This window comes from Corella eumyota, chromosome 2, assembly GCF_963082875.1.
Source record: "Corella eumyota chromosome 2, kaCorEumy4.1, whole genome shotgun sequence".
NCBI lineage: Eukaryota > Metazoa > Chordata > Ascidiacea > Phlebobranchia > Corellidae > Corella > Corella eumyota.
Window position 1 is genome coordinate 18522717 of NC_137491.1, and position 19806 is coordinate 18542522.

At 27.7% G+C, this 19806-nt stretch overlaps 1 protein-coding gene across 1 annotated transcript; it reads right to left on the minus strand.

Moving 5' to 3' along the window:
* Nucleotides 1-6160: 6160 nt before the first annotated feature.
* Nucleotides 6161-18989, minus strand: LOC145742072 (uromodulin-like). Its single transcript, XM_082559823.1, has 9 exons — nt 18879-18989; nt 14360-14415; nt 13450-13637; nt 11486-11667; nt 10389-10519; nt 10078-10192; nt 7722-7893; nt 7341-7527; nt 6161-6959 (listed from the first exon to the last, which is right to left on the minus strand). Exons 2-9 carry the CDS (start codon nt 14412-14414, stop codon nt 6739-6741), a joined length of 1251 nt encoding a protein of 416 aa, XP_082415949.1. The 5' UTR covers nt 14415; nt 18879-18989; the 3' UTR covers nt 6161-6738.
* Between the last annotated feature and the right edge of the window lie 817 nt (nt 18990-19806).

The window sequence follows — 19806 nt, forward strand, 5'->3', positions numbered from 1 at the left end:
GGACAACTTTTTTCCATATTTTAAAACATCAGCATTTTGTTTAATTTTCCAAAAAGAAATTGTCAAGTAATAGAGAGCTGAAATTTTTAGTCTAAAAAGAAAATATGGTCATAAATATACACCATATAAAACTTAGCACCCTGATACTATTATTTACTACAGAGATTATTTTATTTGGTTATGGAAAGTGGGTAGTGCAAAAGTCAAGATTACCTATGAATCAAGCATTTAAGATTTGCCATATCTTGTATGGTTACAGGCAGTAATTTATAGGAACTTTTATTTACCAACAAAATTCTTTAAAAACAACTTTTATGTTAGCTAAAAAAATTTATAAATAAGTATACTAAACCTTGCATATGCCATTGTTTCTTTCCTTATTGCTTTACTGTTGGCCTCCAGATAATTAAGATATTTTTTGTAATATGTTATTGCCTCATTGTATTCCCCATTGTCAAAACTACATGCTGCTAAAACATGGATGACTCTTAAAACTTGAACAGGAGATAACAAATCAAAGCTAAAAGCTTTGGACAATATTATCTAAACAAAACAATCATTACTGGAAAATCTACTATCTTTTTAAAATAAGTTATTTAAAAATAAAATTATTGAAATAGAAAATGACCAAGTCATATAAAAAAGATTAAACTTGAATTAACATTTTTTAATATTAACCTTTCTCAGACTTTGGTAAAAATTAGCAATGTCTAGCATTTTGTCTTCAAATGTCACAGGAAACATATCATTTTTATTGCCAAAATGATGTAATTTGTCATGAAGAATTGCTGCTTTTAAAACTAAAACCATTTCTGCTGGCATATCAGAATTTTGCTGAAGCTGTAGTTTTTTGTGAACAGAATGAATAAGAAAGGATAAAAGAGAGTTGCAGTTATTAAAACAGTTTAAATAGGAATTGTTATCTGTTAAAAAATGCCTGGCAGCTTTTAAAGCTTTACTTACACAATCCTTTAACACTATTTCATCTGTTGCTAACTGTAACACATTAGCATCGATTGTAATTTTGTCTAAAACACTAAGAATACCCTTAATTTGATCGCAATTGTTAAAGTCAATGTTTGGCAAAAATGTACAAAGAAAAAGCACTAATGGTTTTTCTAGTTTAAAAAGTTCGTCATCAATTTTTAACAATTCACAAAAAAGCTTCATTGTTATTGGTGCAAATTTTTTAAAGGGGAGCACCAAAGATTGCTCAAAAATTATGTTAAACTTTTGTTTGGTAAGATCAGATTTGGAAAACAATTGGATATTAGAGTCAATAAATTCATAAATACAAGTAAATTCATATGATGCTTCTATTAGGTTCATTTCAGCTTTTATTTTAGCCAATGCTAATCTTACATCAATGGATATTTGATAATTAAAAGGACACATATCTGAAGGCAAAGAATCTATTTTAGTTTTTGCCCTTTCGAAAGTGGTAAGAGCCAAGGTGTTTGAGCACTTAACCTTTTGATAATTTCCAATTGCAATCATCATTTGAACTAAAGAGGTTTTTTTAAGTGAATAAGAAACTATTACTTCAAGTACAAATTTGTAGGTGTTGTCGCCAAGAATATTATCATGCTTTGAACGCTCATGCAACTTTTCCAATATAATAATGATTTGTTGAACAAACTGCTGTATATCATCCTGATATATTGTAGGTTTACTTAGAACTGTGTTTATAATATAGTACATTTGTGTTCTAGACAAATCTTTTTGTAACAGACAATTTAACAAGCATTTCTCAAGTAAACTAATATATTTACTTGAATTATATTGAAAACTATTTTCATCAATGACAACACTTATTACAGCATGGACTTCATTAAACTTGAAGCTCATAGTGGATTTTAAAATGTATTCTATAAAATTCATGATGGCATTACCCAAGCTTGTATCATACACATTTACAGATTTACATGCCATTACAATTTTCTTCACAATATTAAGTAGTACATAGATATTATTTAAATCAAATTTTACTTTAATGAGCGCATCACAAAAATATTGTGACATAGAAATGTATTCTTTTAGGTCTCTATAACACAACCCGATATAGAAACAGCAGTGTAAAGTATAATAGGCTTTGCTAGGAATGGAGACAAGAATATCTTTGGCCACTGTAAATGCCCCTAAAGCATCTGTAAAACATGAATTATCAAGAAGATTTTTTCCAGTTTGAAATAAAATTTTAGCCTTCTTTTTTTCCAACGATTTAATATCACAGCTTTTTAAACATTGTGCCATTCTTTTAATTGAATTTTCAGTATAAAGTAAAGTAACATCTAATTTAAGGCAATTAGAAAATATTTTCCAGACCTTATAGCAGTAAAAATCGACATTGTGCATACAATTTTTAATACAGACATTAATAGGCTCAGTACTATTATTGTGTAAATGCACAGCTGCTTTCATAGCCTCAATACTACTATTTAAACAAGCTTCAACATTGCCAGTCATTAGATGTGATAAAGCAACACCATGGACTATCCGAAGAAAGCTTGCTGAAAAATCGAAAGACCCATAATACTCCTTATATATGTCGTAGGCTTTTTTATAATATTTATAGGCTAGCTTACCAATGTTCAGTTGAAAATTTACATCCCCTAATAAAATTGCTATTTCGATAGTTTCAGGAGTTAAAAGAGTTTCCTGACACTTTTGAAATAAAATAACCAAAGGCTGAGACGTTAAACTTTCAATAGCGGAATCATTATAGGACAAAATTTTAATTAATTCTTTTAGCAAAAGTTGAATATCCGAATAACTAGTTGTCATTTTAATCTGACACAAAATTTTATAATAAAGTAAGTTTGTGTAACTTTTTGTTTGTGTTAAATCGTGGTTATCACTCTGTTCAATAGCAAACTCAATACATTTTAAGGACTCTTGTATATCTTCTGTTGCAAAGTAACATTTTGCCATCTGAAAATAAAGTTCAGCAAGTTTTTCTGGTGTACATAAATTATTTCTTTCAAGAAAAGCCTTATATTTAAAAAAACAATTTATTGCTAATTCGTATTTTTCAAATCGTCCAAGAATTTGACCTTTTTTTAAAAAATGTAATGTTGTTTTATCAACCACTGTACTTTTCATGCAAGATATTTGCCCTAATTCAGCTGCATGTAAAAGCCTTTTTTGAAAATCTATACCAGTAAGTATAAGTTTCACAAGAGCAGCAATACTTATTTCATCACTTGAAGATGTAGATCTTCTCCCTGATATTTTTTCAGTTTGTTTGTGGGCAATATAATACTGAAGCATTCTTGCATAATTTGATATAGCCAATGCACATTCTAAATCATTAAGTAGAGACAGATCAATTATTTTACTTTTATGTAAGTTAATAAGTACAACAAAGGAAGAGTTTGCACAAGTTGATACAAAGCAGGAGAGCCTTGGTATTAAGATAGAAAGACCTCTGTACAAATCCTTTTTAACATCAATCTCTTTGCCAGTTTCTAATTTATCGTAACAATATTTAGAAAGGTCATCTTTAATACTATCAAAAAGCGCCTTAAAATTATCTTTCTGATTCATATGACAAATTTTTTGCCAAATTTTTGTTATAAACTTTTCACCTAGAGCTTCATCTCCAGCAACATAGATAGATTGTTGTATTATTTCAGCAAGGTGATAACCTTCTTTTGCCTTTATGGAGCTGTCTAAGAAACCAACCATTTTTTCAGGTGTTTTTATAAGCTCTGTTGACCATTGCTTCTTTAAAGTTGCCAAACGACCAAGAGGTGTTTTGGAAGCATGTGGAAGAAGCGCGTCAAAAGAAATTCCTCTGGGTGTATATATATCATAAAACCAATTATCCTTTTCATTGCCACTATCATTGTTATTAAGACTTTTTATAGCAACCGCTGGAAGAATAGTTTCCCCTAAACTAATAACTAAAACATGAGAAAGAAGAGAAAAGTTACGAAAGTAATCTTTATTTACATTTTTTTCAATAACAATTAGGCTTTCAAAGTCAGAGTAAGGTGTTACTTCATACCTTGCCAATGAGCCTAGGCCCAATAAAGCAAACTTGCATGGTGGTGGACCTAAGACATCCAAAGCAATGTTACACACTTTTCTTATAAAACAAATGTAATGCTGTGTTGTATTTTTAAGATGAACTTGTACATTTTCGCAAAAACTGTGTTTCTTATAAGCACTAGGATTACCTAAGGGATTTAGACCTCTGAAAGGGTCGACAATTTGGTTAAAATCTTCTTCAAGAATTTCACGCATCAGCTGTAGATCTTTTATTAAAAGTTTACCTTGATCTTGTAAATTTATCTTTGATTTAGTATTTATAAACAAAAACAAACTTTTATACAATTCTTTAATTTCAAATAAAATGTTATTTTTCTCTGCATTTGGTGCTCGCTTGAGTGCTGCATAATATAGAGCTGCACTCTTGATAAAATCGAACCTTGCTTTTTTTGCTTTATGACCAATGAGTTCAAATTTTTTAAGATAAATAGTTGCCAATTGTCTTAGGATATTGTATGTTTGTGCAACATCCTTTTCTTTGCCTTCTTCATCACAGACTTTTCTAAGTTCGCCAGCCAAAATTTTTTCTTTTTCTAAAAATAATAGTTAAGTTACTCATAAAAATTTACAATTTTTGTTTTTTAAAATATTTGTTTTTTAATAGTTTTATCTCAAATATTGGTGTAAATACCTCTAGCTTTATTGTAATATTAAACAAATATTATTTAAACTGCCAAAAGGCCTTATTTAACCACAATAAATAATGATTTCAAGAATGTTACAACAATTACTACCAGGACTTTATTATAAAACAAATTGATTTAATATTTTAAATTTTGTTATGTTCTGTTGTTAAAATCGGTTTGCTAATAAAACACGTTAGAAATATGCATAAACGCCTTAAGGTCGAATCTCTTCAAAGTCTATAACTTCAAAACCTTTCTTCCTTATGCCACACTTACAAAATCATATATTCTTGTAGTTCTTTATTTTTGAAGTTGAAACGTTTAATAAAAAGGTTTTGCGCACGTGGAATTTTAAATTGTTGAAAATACCCTAAGTTGATATCACTTAATATTTTTTTAGATTTTTGTGTTTACCGCGCCGGTCTAAAGTTATTTTTCCCATTTCAAATACTGTTAATCACAGCTTAAAGTAAGGTTTAATTCCAAACCAGTACACCACAATTTAGGTTTCTTTAAAAAAGTTTAACTTAAATAAAAAACATAAATAAATAAAAAAAACTTAACTTACCGTTGCACTTTTCCAAACTCAAAGTGAATGTAGACATTGCCTTAAACAATTGTTGCAACCAACGTATTAAAACAAAATTTTAAGTACATTTTTAATCGCAGTTACAAAAACTTTTTTGTAATTCATCTAAAGAATTAAGTTATTTTAAATTAAGTTTTGAACATGACATGGCCCTGGTAACTGGGCTGCTTAACATTAGCAACTACGACCCAAACTTTGCAGATAAAGCTAGGTATGTGCCCTTTACAAGCATTCTTGTTGCTTGTAATGTTTTATCACTTTTTTATATTCGCAGATGTTTTTTATGACTACATTTAAACACAATAGCAGTAAAAGAAATATGTCATGAGAAGTAATATAAAAGATGTCCTAATTTAATATAAACCATCGTATATATAAGTTACATTTTATATTGGCATACATTTTGTTTAACCAATATAAAACTTTAATAAAAACTATAAAACTTTTAATTAAAAAAGTGATAAATTTTTGCGAGTTTTTACTATCAATTCACCTTTAAAGTTAGCTAATAAAGAAATATGTAGTTGTTTGGTAAATGTTTTTTTTTCCAGTGAACGTATGCATGTTTGGTAAGTGTTTTTTTTCAGTAAATGTATGCATAATATCTTAAATAAATAACCACCTCTCTGTTAGGTGTAATTCAAACAAAAAAAGAACAAAATTTTTGTCTACTTTGCCCAGCGGCGCTTTAAAATAACACGTTTTTAAAACAACTTTAAAAAATCTCCAAAAATAAATTAAGCAATGGTTATTTTACTGCACAAAATACACTACAAACAAAACGTTTGCAAGTGCGTTTAGGTATACCAAACTGATTCTGTAACAAGACACATTTCCAAGTAAAAATTAGGTGACTAAACCTACTTAGTTCATTTAATATACGCAATTTTTGATATGTATAAGCGACCCTTTTATTGAAACGAACCTTGTATTAAAACACATCTTTATATTACATGACGAAGCAATAATTTACAAGCTTATTGATGATGCGAGGCGATATATAAGTTTCATGATGATAAAGTAAAAAGATTCGGAAAAAGGGACAAAATTAAAAACCTGAATAATACCACTTTTAAAATAAGTTTTGATAAAAATTTCGCGTTTTCAAATGTACATAAACCCAAAAGTGAAAGCATTTGATTATTTTTTTCTTGGTTGTTTAAATAAAACACGACATAAAATGAAAATGAAGCTAAGGTGTGGCTGGTATATGTAATAGCTTGTATAAAAGCGTACAACAACGTGACGTCAAAACTCCGAGAACACGTAAAAAGCGGCTGCTGGAGTGGGGTAAAAGTTTAAAAAATTTAACCTAAATACTTATGGACACAAGTGCAATATGTAGAAATTCTGTACAATCTTTAATTTTAATGAAACTTTTGTGTGGGATTTATATTATCAATAATAATAGAATGAACCGACTATAGAGCAATTATGTAGCGGTTGTGAGTAGCCTAACGCAGCAAAGGCTTAAGCGTCAAAGCCTTTATTTACCACCCCAGTTAAGTTGAACCCAGAGTTGGACGATCTACCACGAAGACGTAGAATAACGACAACCAAAGCAAGAATGATGCAGATAAGAGCAAGAGCGGCCAATACTGCGACAACAATGATGATAGAAAGACTCCAAGTCACACTGCTAGCTGCGGGTTCAGTCGGTGCTGGTTTTGGCTTATTGTTATTGGCCGAAACTGTAAGTAAGTAAATTTTAAATTATTTAAATAAGGTTCAACAGCGTACAGAAAACCCTTCTTAATAAAATAGTAAGTAATGATAATCTATGTATTAAAGTATTTGATAATATAAATTATTAACAAAGTTTTTATTTTTAAATTAATTAAAAGATGAAATTATGTTGTAGCGCCTACCACCTGCAATTCTTCAACAAACATTAATAAAATGCTGAAGACTAACAGAAGGAAACGCTATACAACACCACGAGAATTATCAATATACAACATGCAAACGATATATTAATTTGACATTTAAACCCTGCGTTATATATGTGGCTTATAACATAAGCGTAACTTTAAGTTATACATTTAAATGTTTTTTTTCCTGTTATAACTTACGTTTTTCAGCGGCATTGGAGACTCGTTCAACGTAAACTGTCTTCGTTTCGTTTGACGGCACGACCTCGATCTGAAAGCGAGTGATTGGTCCAAACGAGATCACGTGCTTCTCGACAAAATCTGGGGGTCCCCACGAGTTTTCGCTTACCGAACCGGCAGCTCTTCTGCGCCTCTTAGCGTCACATTGCTGGAGAAAAAATAGAAATTTCACTTATAGTATTTTATGATTAAATTTACGATAAACCGACTTAGTTAGATAGACAAAAAAATTTAAAACATTGTACAAGTATATATAAATATGCTACAAAAACACTTTTAAATCAAACAAAAATATTATATAAAATAGATAAGTAACCTTGCCTAAGTTGAACTAACACCTACCGGTCGGCACTGTTCGTTAATGCAGAGTTGAAGGTCGCAGTGAAGCCAGACGTTGTTAAAACTTGGATCTTCGCCGACGAATTTAAAGACTGGGGCATTCCACAATCCTTGGTGAGAAATTCCATTCTCAGCAACCCGAATCAATCCGTCACCAGCACTTGCGATAGCACAACTAAAACAAAAACCTCGTTAAAAAACTATCTTAAAAATCATTGTTAATAGTATAAGGTAGAAAAAACTGTTTTTAAAACATACAAATATATATAGTAGTTGTATTTAGATACAAGTTAACAAAAAATTGCGGGTCTAAATACCTTTTTATTCGTTCTAATTCGAAAAAACAACTCGTGGCTTAACAAACTGCTACTAAGAACTGTTAAACTGCTGCTATTTTTTCCTAAACTGAACTGCCACGTAGCAGATTTTTAATCTAAGACGCCTACGACAGCCCGCGGTTATAAAACACAAGTAACTTAGTGAAGAAACAAGTCTGAAATCGCTTATTTCATTCCTCTTTGCGTTTTTCCCACTCCGATACAGGCGCAAGAAGAGTCGATTATGAGTAATGAAGGAAACAAAGGAAAGCGAAGACGCGAGGTATTCAGCGCTAGCCCTAAGGCTACTGATAATAATGTATGTGAGACCTGTCAATTAATTACCGAGGAAAAGCAATAAAAACATACAAACTCTGCGCTTAGTTTTGGCCGAGCTGGCAATTATCGGCGCGCTAACAGCCGAGGGCTAAAAACGCGCCATTTTTAAACTCCTGGCCGAGCGCAAGAAAATTTTAACCGTGCTTTTCCGAGAAGTTTTCGCTATTTTCGTTTAAATAATTTAGCGCGCCTACGCCGTTGTAGCCCGAGGTTAAAAATTGTCTCCAATTTATACTTAATATGGAATTGTTGTTCATGTTTTTAGCACGAAATGTTATAACATATAAACCCATCTAACACAATCATATTATAACGTCATAAATATTAAATTGGTTTTAAAGAAAATTACAACTTTAAGGTGCGCTGACATCTAAATTATGGTTTGTAAATTCGTTTGTGATTTTGTAAGATATATTTAATACACACACATTTTAGTAGGCCTTATTCTTTAATTATAGGACATAATATACAAAATGTACAAGAATTAGCGCCAAAAATGGATATTATATATCATATAAAAAACAATTAAGTATTTTTTTCGTTTAAAATTTTCTACCCGATCCAAAATTTAAAATGTAGAAGTCACGTGACATTTAAATTCTCACATACATTAGTGAATTTATAAAAACTCAAAACCATTTTTTAGATAATAAATTAATTATTTATAAAGTTATATAATGGTTTTTTATTTAGTCACATTTTAACGACATTTTAAAATAAAAAAACGCGCAAACACAGATGCTTATATTTTTATTCTTTTTTTGGTGTTTATTTTTTAAGATTTTCAACAAAATCTATAATCAGAGCAAATCAAATCTACGTCATAATCCTTTTAGTATGACGTCATAATCAGTTTTGAATTGCCCAAAGGTGTAGGCGGGATTGTTTGTGTAATAATATATTAGAATGTCGCAACGGAAAAGAAAAAACACTAAAACCTATTGTTTTGAAATAGATATAAAATCCCGTGTTTGTTTTTGTTGTTAAGATAAAAAAATCGTTTCAAAATGTCATTGTATTTAATTTTAATATTAAAAGATTATTTTTTAGTTTAATCTTTAAGTGTTATATATAACGAGACCCAAATTTACCTATTGCGTTTATATAAAAAATATTTTTATATAATATTTATGATAATTAATTTAGAGAATTACAGAAAAAATTTTTATTTCTTAATATTTTGATGCTATTGTTTTAAAAAAGCTAATATTTTTGGTAAAATGCTATAATTTGGTATAACTTATATAAATTAATAACCCAAATTTAACAAAATTTTACCAAACGAACCACATACTAATTTTATATGTTTTAATTTAGAAACTAATTTCCATATACCGATAAAATACACTTAAAAAATAAATAAATAGAAAATAATTTTTTTTTGCCGAAATCAGGTTTGATACTAAAATAATAATCTCCTACAAAAATAAATATGAGATCTTTTACCCTGAAGCGTTCACGAAAACTTAACCAAATCTGTTCATTATAAAAGTTGTGAGCTATTTTGTTTTATTTTTATAAATTTCTGTGGTATATCTAAAACTATATTTCTAACTATAGCCAGTTAAAAAAAATTACTTTTCTAAAAACGTTAAACCCAAATATATATTTAAATAAAATTTCCACTTTCAATATATATCACTTAAACCTTGGAATTTCTATAGTTATTATGACATCACATTAACTAGAATGACGTCACTTACCCATCTTCGAGAAGGGGGTACTGGGGTGAAGCGTTGGGGTCATCCGAAACTGTACCCCAACAGTCTTGCATAAGAAGATAGATATCTTGACTTGCTTGTCCAAGTAAATTAACACCTTCAAGATAAACAAGAATTTTATTTAAAAACTTGATTCAGAAACCTTTTAAATGGTGAAATAATATCCTTTTGCAACTTAAATAACTACTACAATGTTTAAGGCTAACTGAAATATAAAAACATAATGTTTAAGTAAGTTTATATAAGGAATCCTTATGTTGTTTATTACAAAATAATCTTCCTCTACTACGTACCAACATAGATGGTTGCATCTGCATCCAAAGTAGGAGGACTAGGATAGGCATCGGTGTAACTTGAGTCTGTGTACAAGGCCATGGCGGCTTGGAATTGTCCCTTACCGAATGCATCAGGAATTCGAATTGGTCTGAAAATATAAAATATTAACAGTTTATATCAGTAAAACTATATCACGTTTAATAATATTTAAATTAACACAGATAATTTAAGATGTAAATAAATTTCAAAAACATTTCGCTTATGTGTTTAAATTTTATTGTAAATGATTTTATAAATTAATATTTATTTTAAAAAGGACTATTTCTACAACATCGTATTTTTGTGTTTGCCAATTGTATATAGTGTTAACCCTTACCAAATCAGTTCTGTTAAAGTTAAAGATTGTATTAAAACAAAAATATTGGTGTAATTTTATATGTTAAGGAGTTTACCCGAAGATTATATATACTTTTACATAAGGTTAATTACAATATTTATTAGTGGCAAAAAAATAAAGTCATTAATAAAAATATTTAATCTTTAAATTCAAAATGACGAAAAAGAGATTTTCTTATAAACTTCTTTTGCCTATTAACCTTTTAAACTTAAATATCAGTTTACATGTTTAACAATATTTATAACATAAGCTCCTTAGATGCTGACATGATTTAGCTAAAAGGTAACATATAAATATGAAGGATTTCATGGCTAGTACAAAATATCAAATATAACTTTTTTAACTATAGCATGGCCTTGGTAAGGCGGAATTTCTCATGCCTTTAGGCTATACACATTTCATCGTTTTAAATTTTTAATATTTGCGATTTTGTTCAAACTATATTGAAGAATAAATTTTACTCCATATCGCCACCTCGCGGGAGTTTATTTTTTTCGTAAAATTTAAAATAGAAATTTTTTTTTGGAATTTTTTCCCTATATATTACCATTTATATTAATAGCTTGAATTTAAAACACCCTTATTTTAAAACAAAATTAAATATTTAACTATTAACAAAAAAATGTACGTTAGTTTAGATTTTTAAATATTTAAAAAAAATATATTTTTTAAAGAAATTGCCTCCGCCGGGATTCGAACCCTGAAATTAAAACTCACATGATTGTGATGTTTGGAATAAACATAGTGCTGACATTCAGGTCGATCCTGTAAGTACAAGATATAAGAGCGCTCAGTACTTTGTTGTTTGCTAACGATCCAATCACTACGCCATAAGGATAAGCTGGTCCAGTTTCAACAGTTGAAATCGAGTTGGAGAATTCAACATGAGTGTCGTTAGACTGAAAATAAAATAATTTTTTGTGTTAAAAATTTGTAAACATTTTTGTTTAGTTTATTAATCTAAAAAAAGTATATATAATTTTAGTATTATAAGTTTATTTTTATCGTTTAAGTTTTGGCAAAGTAAATTTTGTGGTTACATTTTAGCGCTTAAATTTGGCCTGGATAAATTAAATATTAATCTACCGCCAGATGGTGTACAAGAGTAGTTAACTATTTTTTACAATTTATTAAAACTTCGTCATTATGAATTGGTTAAAACTTTAAAATTGCGAATTTAATAAAATAAATTAATTAACTAAAACATCGTTGGGCAATTTAATATTAATTTCAAAAGTTTACCTAATAATAAGATGACTTTCCTGTTTAAATGTTATCTTGAAAAAGGTAAATTATTTATTCGATTTTTCGGCCGCCAAAAATAAATATAAATATTTAATAGAATACGAAAAGGTTAAACAACATATTGCAAAAAAGTAATTTATTATATTAAACGCCCTACTTTATTATCTTATTTGCATTTAAAACTAGAGTATCAAACAAAAAAGAAATATGAAAATACTTCAGTTCCTTCATTAATTTTACCATGTTATAATATATTTTAAAACCATGTCTTAAATTATTACAAACCCTATTTTAAAAGTAAATATTTTTGTATATTTTAATAAAACTGGTTTATGCCATTTTCATATTTACACTATAACATAAACTTTGGTTATATTCTTCGTGTTAAGTTAAATTGATATCGATAATGGTTTAAAAAATGGAATATTTGTAATAAAAATTTAAGTCAGCTGTCTTAATTCCGGTCAAACGCATTAAAAGCAACCACAACCAACAATTAATTTAATACCACTGTATTAAACTGGACAACATATTATTATGTAACTTTTGACCATTTGAAATAAAAACACTTGTGGTCATTTGCTAAAATGACCTTAACAAAAGTGGTTACCAGTTTTATTAATATGACGTCATAATTAAAATGGCATTGAGAATTGATTTTGTGACGTCATAACTGTGCTACCCTAACACTTGCACCACCGCAAGTAGTTTCTGCGATGACGCAAACCTCCCCAACAACATTTTAATGGTGATGCTGACGTCGTAGATAGAAATCTTTTCCGGATTAGAATTTAATTTTAAACGATTTGTTTATTAGAGTTTGGTTGTTTTTTTGTTTTTCAGGTAATTTTGGTGATGCAATTTTCAAGAAATTTTTTTGAGGAACAAAAATAGCTTAAACTGTTTTCAAATTCTTTTCGGTTTCGCTTTAAACAACAACTTGTTATTTTAAATTTAAAAGAGTTTCATGTACTTAGAATAAGTAAGATTTGAACTAAAAAAAATTAATTACAATGTAGTAAATTAAACCTTATTCTTAATTGCGGTTGTCAGGTTTAAAAAATTGCACATTTAATTAGTTGCTTTTAGCGGGAATTGAACCATAGAAATTTAACTTTCAATGTAGTATTAAACCTTATTCTAAATTGTGGTTGTTAAGTTTAAAAAATTACACATTTGATTAGTTGCTCTTAGCGGGAATTAAACCATGGAAATTTAACTTTCAATGTAGTATTAAACCTTATTCTAAATTGTGGTTGTCAAAAACTACACATTTAATTGGTCTTAGCGGGATTCGAACTCAAAAATACAACTTACCATAAAATAAATTAACCATACCGTATTCTAAATTGCAGTTGATAAATATAGAAGTTAGACACAATTAATGAGTCGCCAAGTTGCTCTTAGTGAGATTCGAACGCGAAGGTACAACTTACGATATAATGGGTCCCACATGATGAGAACGGGCTGATTGTTTTGATAAAAAATTCGTCGTCCTCCTCATCAAAAACACAATCTTTGTCGTTCAAATGAACATCACCAATCTCATATCCCGCCGTCCTGACGACTTCTTTTTGGATCTTTGCTGTTATCGCATCTTGAAGGCACACGACCTGGACTACATCTGTGAAAATTTAGAAAAAAAATTTAATTTTTTTTTGTTTAACATCAAAAAAATTTTTGGAAAAATAAATAACAAATACTTTTTAAAAAATTTTTGCAAATTTTAACACTTTGCCAGTTATTTTTAAATCTTAAAGAAGACTTGAAAAATGTTAGTACGAAACTGAGTAATGTCAAAAAACTAATAAATGTTTGTCGAAAAATGAAAAAAAAAAAATCTTTTAAAAAAATTTGGCAACTTTGAACCTATTGCAAATTAATTTAAAATCTGTAAAAAGTTTTGTAAAATATTTTCACTGACAAGTTATAATTAAACAAAAGATCGTAAAACATATTTCCGACTTGCGGTAATAAAAGTGGAAAATCCTGGCTAAATAATTGTGGTTGTCACCTTATATTTATCATTTCTTACATCACTATACAGAGATTAACATAACCACTAATAACTAGTTTAAAGTCAAGGTCATGGCTTAAAATAAACTGTTTAAATAATTTGCTTCAATTTTAATTGCACATATATGCTATAGTCTTGATCCAAGCGTTAAAAATAATTACAAATGAATAAATTCAAAAAATTAAACAAAATTTTTTTTATAAACGATATTTTTTTAAATTTTGAAATAGAATTTATTTTTATTATGTAAAAGTTAAAATATTTTTTGACAAAAAATGTGCAAAAAAATGATGTAAAAAAATTACTGAAAATCAAAAGTTTGTCCTTACCTTGAGCAATTGCTGATGAGATTAAAAAACCGAGGACGAAAATTAAACCCTTCATTCTAAAAAAAAAAATAATGTTTAAAACATGAACAACAACGCCTTCTACTAAAAAATGAGCCTACTAATAAAAACCTAAAAAGTAAAGGTCAATTTTTAGGTCATTAATAATTAAAAGAATTAATAATGTAATGCAATACCACAGTTATTAATATTTAATCCAAAAATTTTTACCTTAAAATTTCAACTCAAATAAATAAATATAAATTACCACTATAATAATATATACAACCTAATAAATAGTTAAACAAGATATTTTTTAGTATTTTTATTAGTAAAGTTTGGTATTGACATAATATAACCAATTGTCAGTTAATATTTTAGTTGTTACGTCACAAGTTTTATTGTTTAAAACTTCTTAGAACGACTTAACGAGCTCGCGACATCGTGGTTTTGCATTCGTTGTTTACATCACAATGACATAACAATATAAGATTATGACCTCTTAAATAACGCATTGTTTACGATTTACTTGTAAGTCTGAACCTCTAATTTTTTAGTTTGTATGTGAAACATATTTTAAGTTCTTTTGACAAAGTTTGTGTAAATAAATGGGATTTTAGCAGTTTTTGTCAAGTTTGTATACATTTTTGCTCTTTAGGGGCATAGAAAACACGACAATATAATATACTTAAAGTTAACAACTTTAAATAGATATTTAAGATATTTTATATATTTGTTTACGAAATATGTCGTCATCGGAACATAAATTTCCATATTAAGTAATTACCTTCTAAAACCTTGTTTAATTGTAAGTGGATAAGTAGGTAAAGCCAATTAAACCCTACAAATCTTCTTTAAATTTAAAAAATAAAGTGCCTTAATACGAGATAAATAATAAGTATATTTACTTTACTTAGACTTTGTAAAATTTAAAATGTTAAATCCTATCTTTGTGAGAAACGTGCTAGTTAAATTGATAGAGAAATGATAATCCAAAACTATTTGCTTAAATACGGGCGAGGCAATAAATACACCAACCTTAAACTTACAAAGTCAATCAAATAAAAAAAACATTATAAAGTGTAAAGGCTAATACATTACTTATGTAAATAAGATATTAAGTTTGGTTTGGTAAGTGTTCTCAACTTAAAAACTTTAACATTTAAATAGTTTTTGTTTGAAACAAAAAAATATGATTTGTTTAAAACAAAAAAGTGGTTTGATCTTTTTGCTTAGTGCACCAATAAACTATTGATTGCATTGTTTAAATAGTTTTTGTCACAACCTAAACATTTAGCAAAGTTATTACTTCTAAGACCAATCAAATAAGTTTAAATGTAAAATTCAAACTCTTACATCTAAGAAACTGACAATTAAAACGTCAAAGTTTATGTTCAGTTAAATTTTTAACAACCCAAAAGTGGTAACTTCCTTTTACAAGGATATAAACCGCATTTAAAAGAAGGTTAACCCTACCAACACCTGTTCAAGATAAGGTTACAAGAGGTTAAAAGATCAATTGTGTGGTAATAAACACGTTGGTGGCATATTGAGAATAATATTTTCAATAAATAAGCTTAATTTTGCTTAACTGTGTTGATTCCCAATGTTTATAAGAATGTTGTGATATAAAACTTCAAATCTAGGAAAGTTTAATTTCTAAATATATCAACAAAGGTTCCTAATTCTAATTAAGCATGTAAAATTGCTGATTAAGATCTTCGAAAAACTTGTCAATATCTTAAAACTCCTGACTTGGTAAATTTACAAATTAACCTAAAGTGAAAATTTTAAACCAATAAAAAATTTGTAAAAGAAAATATTATCAACAAAAATTGTGCCAATTTCATTAAAGTGTTATTACTAAAAACATTAATAAATAATCTTTTTTCATACATTATTTAAACTCTTCCAAATAAATGACAATACTTTGAAAGAATACATCAAGGCAAACAATATCATTAACATTTAAAATTTATAGGACACGTCATTATCCAATTACTTTTAAGTTTAAGTCATTATTGTTTATTAAACTACATTAAATTAATCCCGAAGTGTATTTGTATGTAAACTGTATTGAACAACTTAATCCCAATTTATAAAAGTCCCAAAAAAAGTTTCCAATTTGGTACATATAATATATATATTCAGAATAAAAATATGTTTCGTTGAAACATTGTTTCTTTAAATTGATGACATTTAATGTATGACTAAAAAAGATAAAATCGTATAAGTATGGGGATTTTTAGTTGTTTTAAAATCTTATTCCTAACTTTTGCAACAAGTTGCTTAAATGTTAGGTCAGAACGGTGCAATTTGTATCAAATGTTCTGGCAATTTTGCAACTTAATGGACGATCAATTTTGACAGATGATCAGAACAAGCAACCGTTCAGATCAAATCTCAAAATATCCTTTCTTTTTAACATGATTCTTTTAATGGTTTTGCCGCCAGCGTTTACCAAACAATGCATTAACAATATGACGTATGCTCGATGTGGTTAATTTAAAACAGATCACAAGAAATGTAAAACTTGATTGTTATCAACAGTCGAAATGCTGACCACCGCGTAAATTTTGCTTTAAAATTGGCCAATTTTAATCTACTCCAACGCAAATATCTATGAAAATAGATTTATCAATAACGAAGATTTGTGATTTGTAATGCAGATCAACCAAGATAAAAACTTGTTAAATTTATATCTACTTAAAAAACCTTTATATTTCTCTAAATTAAAATTGCCCAATTTAAAATTACACCAACGCATATGTTAATATAAATACACTCTTCTTTGTAAAATGTTAGTCATTTTTAATACATTAGCATGTTAGACAAAAATGTATTATAATTTAAATGTGTTTAACTTTTAAAACCCACTAATATATCTTTGTCTAGTCTTTTAAAGTGCGTGACGTGATTACAAAACTCTTTGAGTTTTTAATCCGTTGGTAATTGATTTTTAAGTAAAAGGCACTTACACAAATTTATCGAAAATTACAATCGAAAATTTCTTTTCGGGAAATTACAAAAACTAATTATTTTTTTTGTAATTAAAGCTAAAAAAATGTTAATATGCTGACTTAAATATTATTGGGCAATAATATTAAACAACCACGGAATTTTAATAATTCTTTTATTTTAAATGTAAGAAATAAAGGCAAAAATAAATCCTAATTTAATTTTTAAATTACAATACTTAATTTAATTTTTAAATTACAATACGTAATATAACAGAAAAATTATGTTGCATAAAATTAAGAACATAACCGACTTAACCGCATTATCGTTTTAATATAATTTCTTACATTCCTTAGGCTTACGATTTTCACGTTTAATTTAAAGTAGCAGAACATTGTTAGCCTTAATCTGTTGTTTTACATGTCAAAAAAATTAAAAAAAAATGAATGGCTTATATTTGTACATGCAAATATAATTAGTTGAATGTAAATTTAAATAATATTTTTTACGGTATATAATACCACCACGGTCCTTAATCTGATCGCTAAACCACATATTTATTTTCATAATGCTTTTTGTTTAAACACAGAAAACCGCAAGGTTTACATTAATGAATAGAATATCATCTTATCAGTATATTACTGTGATATTACATTATATTTATTACTTTGCACATAATAAACAAATTTATGTGATAAGAAATAACTGTTAAGTATTATGTAAGATAATTGACAATGGATATCTCAAACAGGTCAGCGTTTGGTTGGATTAGTTATTCAAATACTTAGGGTGTTTAACTAGTGTTTTTGTAATTACACAAAATAAATAAGCACACCTTGACCTTATATTCGAACCGAGCTGACTTTTTTAAAGTTCTATTTTTTAATTTTTTCAATTTTTATACAGAAAAAGCTTTGTATGAATTGTTACGGCCATTTATCAAGTTTTCATGTTTGAAAGTTTAAAGTGTCAACTTTTTTTATCGTTTTAATTTCCATTTAAACAAAGAATAATCTTAGTTTTGATCTGAAACTTATTTAAAAGTATGACGCAAAAACATACTTTAAGTAAAATTTAAATGCTTTGAAAGTCGCGTTAAAATTACTCAAAACCATTTTTTTATTATAATTTTTTTAAAGATTAATATCAAATTTTGAGCTGGCATAAAATTTTAATTAGTTACAACAAAATCACGATCAAAAAAAAAAAAAATTTGTTTTTAGAATGCTGCATAACTGAATATTTGCCCAACATAGGTTTGCAAATTTTATAATCCAATTGTTTAAAAAAACTTTAGAGTTTTAAACAACATACCTTATTAGTTAGCTATACTAATGTATTAGACGACGTAATTATATAAGTAGCATCGATTACGTATTTATGGATTTAGTTAACAAGAAAAGTCAATCAAATGAAAGTTAATTAACAAATGACAACGCACGTGTTTATGTTAATTAAGAGTAATTAATATAAGTTTAAATTGAATTAATTAGTTAATGAATTTATATTTTACTATAAGAAATTATTACTAAAAAAATAAATTAATAAAAATTAAAATTGTCACCTTTTGAATTCTTTTTTTTTTCTACAATTTTTCTACTGAATTTTCTTAAAATTTAACAAATGTTAAAAACAATTTAATAAAAATTAAGATCTAAAGCCTATTTCAGCTTCTGTAAAAAATAAATAAAATAGGGTTAGCTTTTAATAAGTAATATAAAATACAAATTGTTAATTTAAAAAAAAAATGTTTTTAAAATAAAAGTAGAAGTGCCAAAAACGTAATCGTAATTTTTTGTAATTTTTAGCACACATTTAAAACGCATTTTAATAAAAAAATGACTAAAAAACACAAAATATATTTTTTCTTAAACACACCTTTGCACAACTGTAATTTAAATTTAAGTCTTACTTATTATTAAACCAGTCTTATAGGTGTACATCCTAAACAACATCTGCACATCTGTTTCTTATAGGCTTAACCAATCTATTAAACCTAATTATTAAAATTTTTCAAACTCGTTTCAAAGTGGAGTTGTCTGTCTTGTTCTCTGGCAGGCATTTAAGTTATTCTGACAGAATTTTATGACCACAAGCTTAAGGAATTTCAGCTTTTTTAGCGTTTGTTATTTGTTATCAGCGCGCGTGGGATTTAATTGTGATGCCATAATTAATCCGGAGCGATCACGATTTTGATTATTCCTCTTCGCGGTTAAGTGCGCCTTCCTAATATGACGTCATAAAACGTTTGATTGTCATTTCTGATAATCAGTTTTACAAAGTGTTTTCGGAACGATTATTACGCAAAAATATGTTTACAAAAATTCACAAAAAATAATTTAATTTTTGGGAAATAAATATTAATAAATAATTAGTGACGTCATTGAAATATGATTACAAAAATTTTAAACCCCAAAAGTTGCTTTTTATTTTTAAGAATTTGGCCTTTTAGTTATACCATTTAAAAATGGTTTTAAAAATACTTTTAACTA

Bases quoted from the DNA above. Each gene is read 5' to 3' on its own strand.
- LOC145742072 (XM_082559823.1), bottom strand. From the start codon at position 14,414: ATGAAGGGTTTAATTTTCGTCCTCGGTTTTTTAATCTCATCAGCAATT. The intron at 13,638-14,359 runs GTAAGGACAAAC...AAATTTTCACAG, and splicing joins CTCATCAGCAATTGCTCAAG to ATGTAGTCCAGGTCGTGTGC. The intron at 6,960-7,340 runs GTAAGTTATAAC...ACTTACTTACAG, and splicing joins CTCCAATGCCGCTGAAAAAC to TTTCGGCCAATAACAATAAG.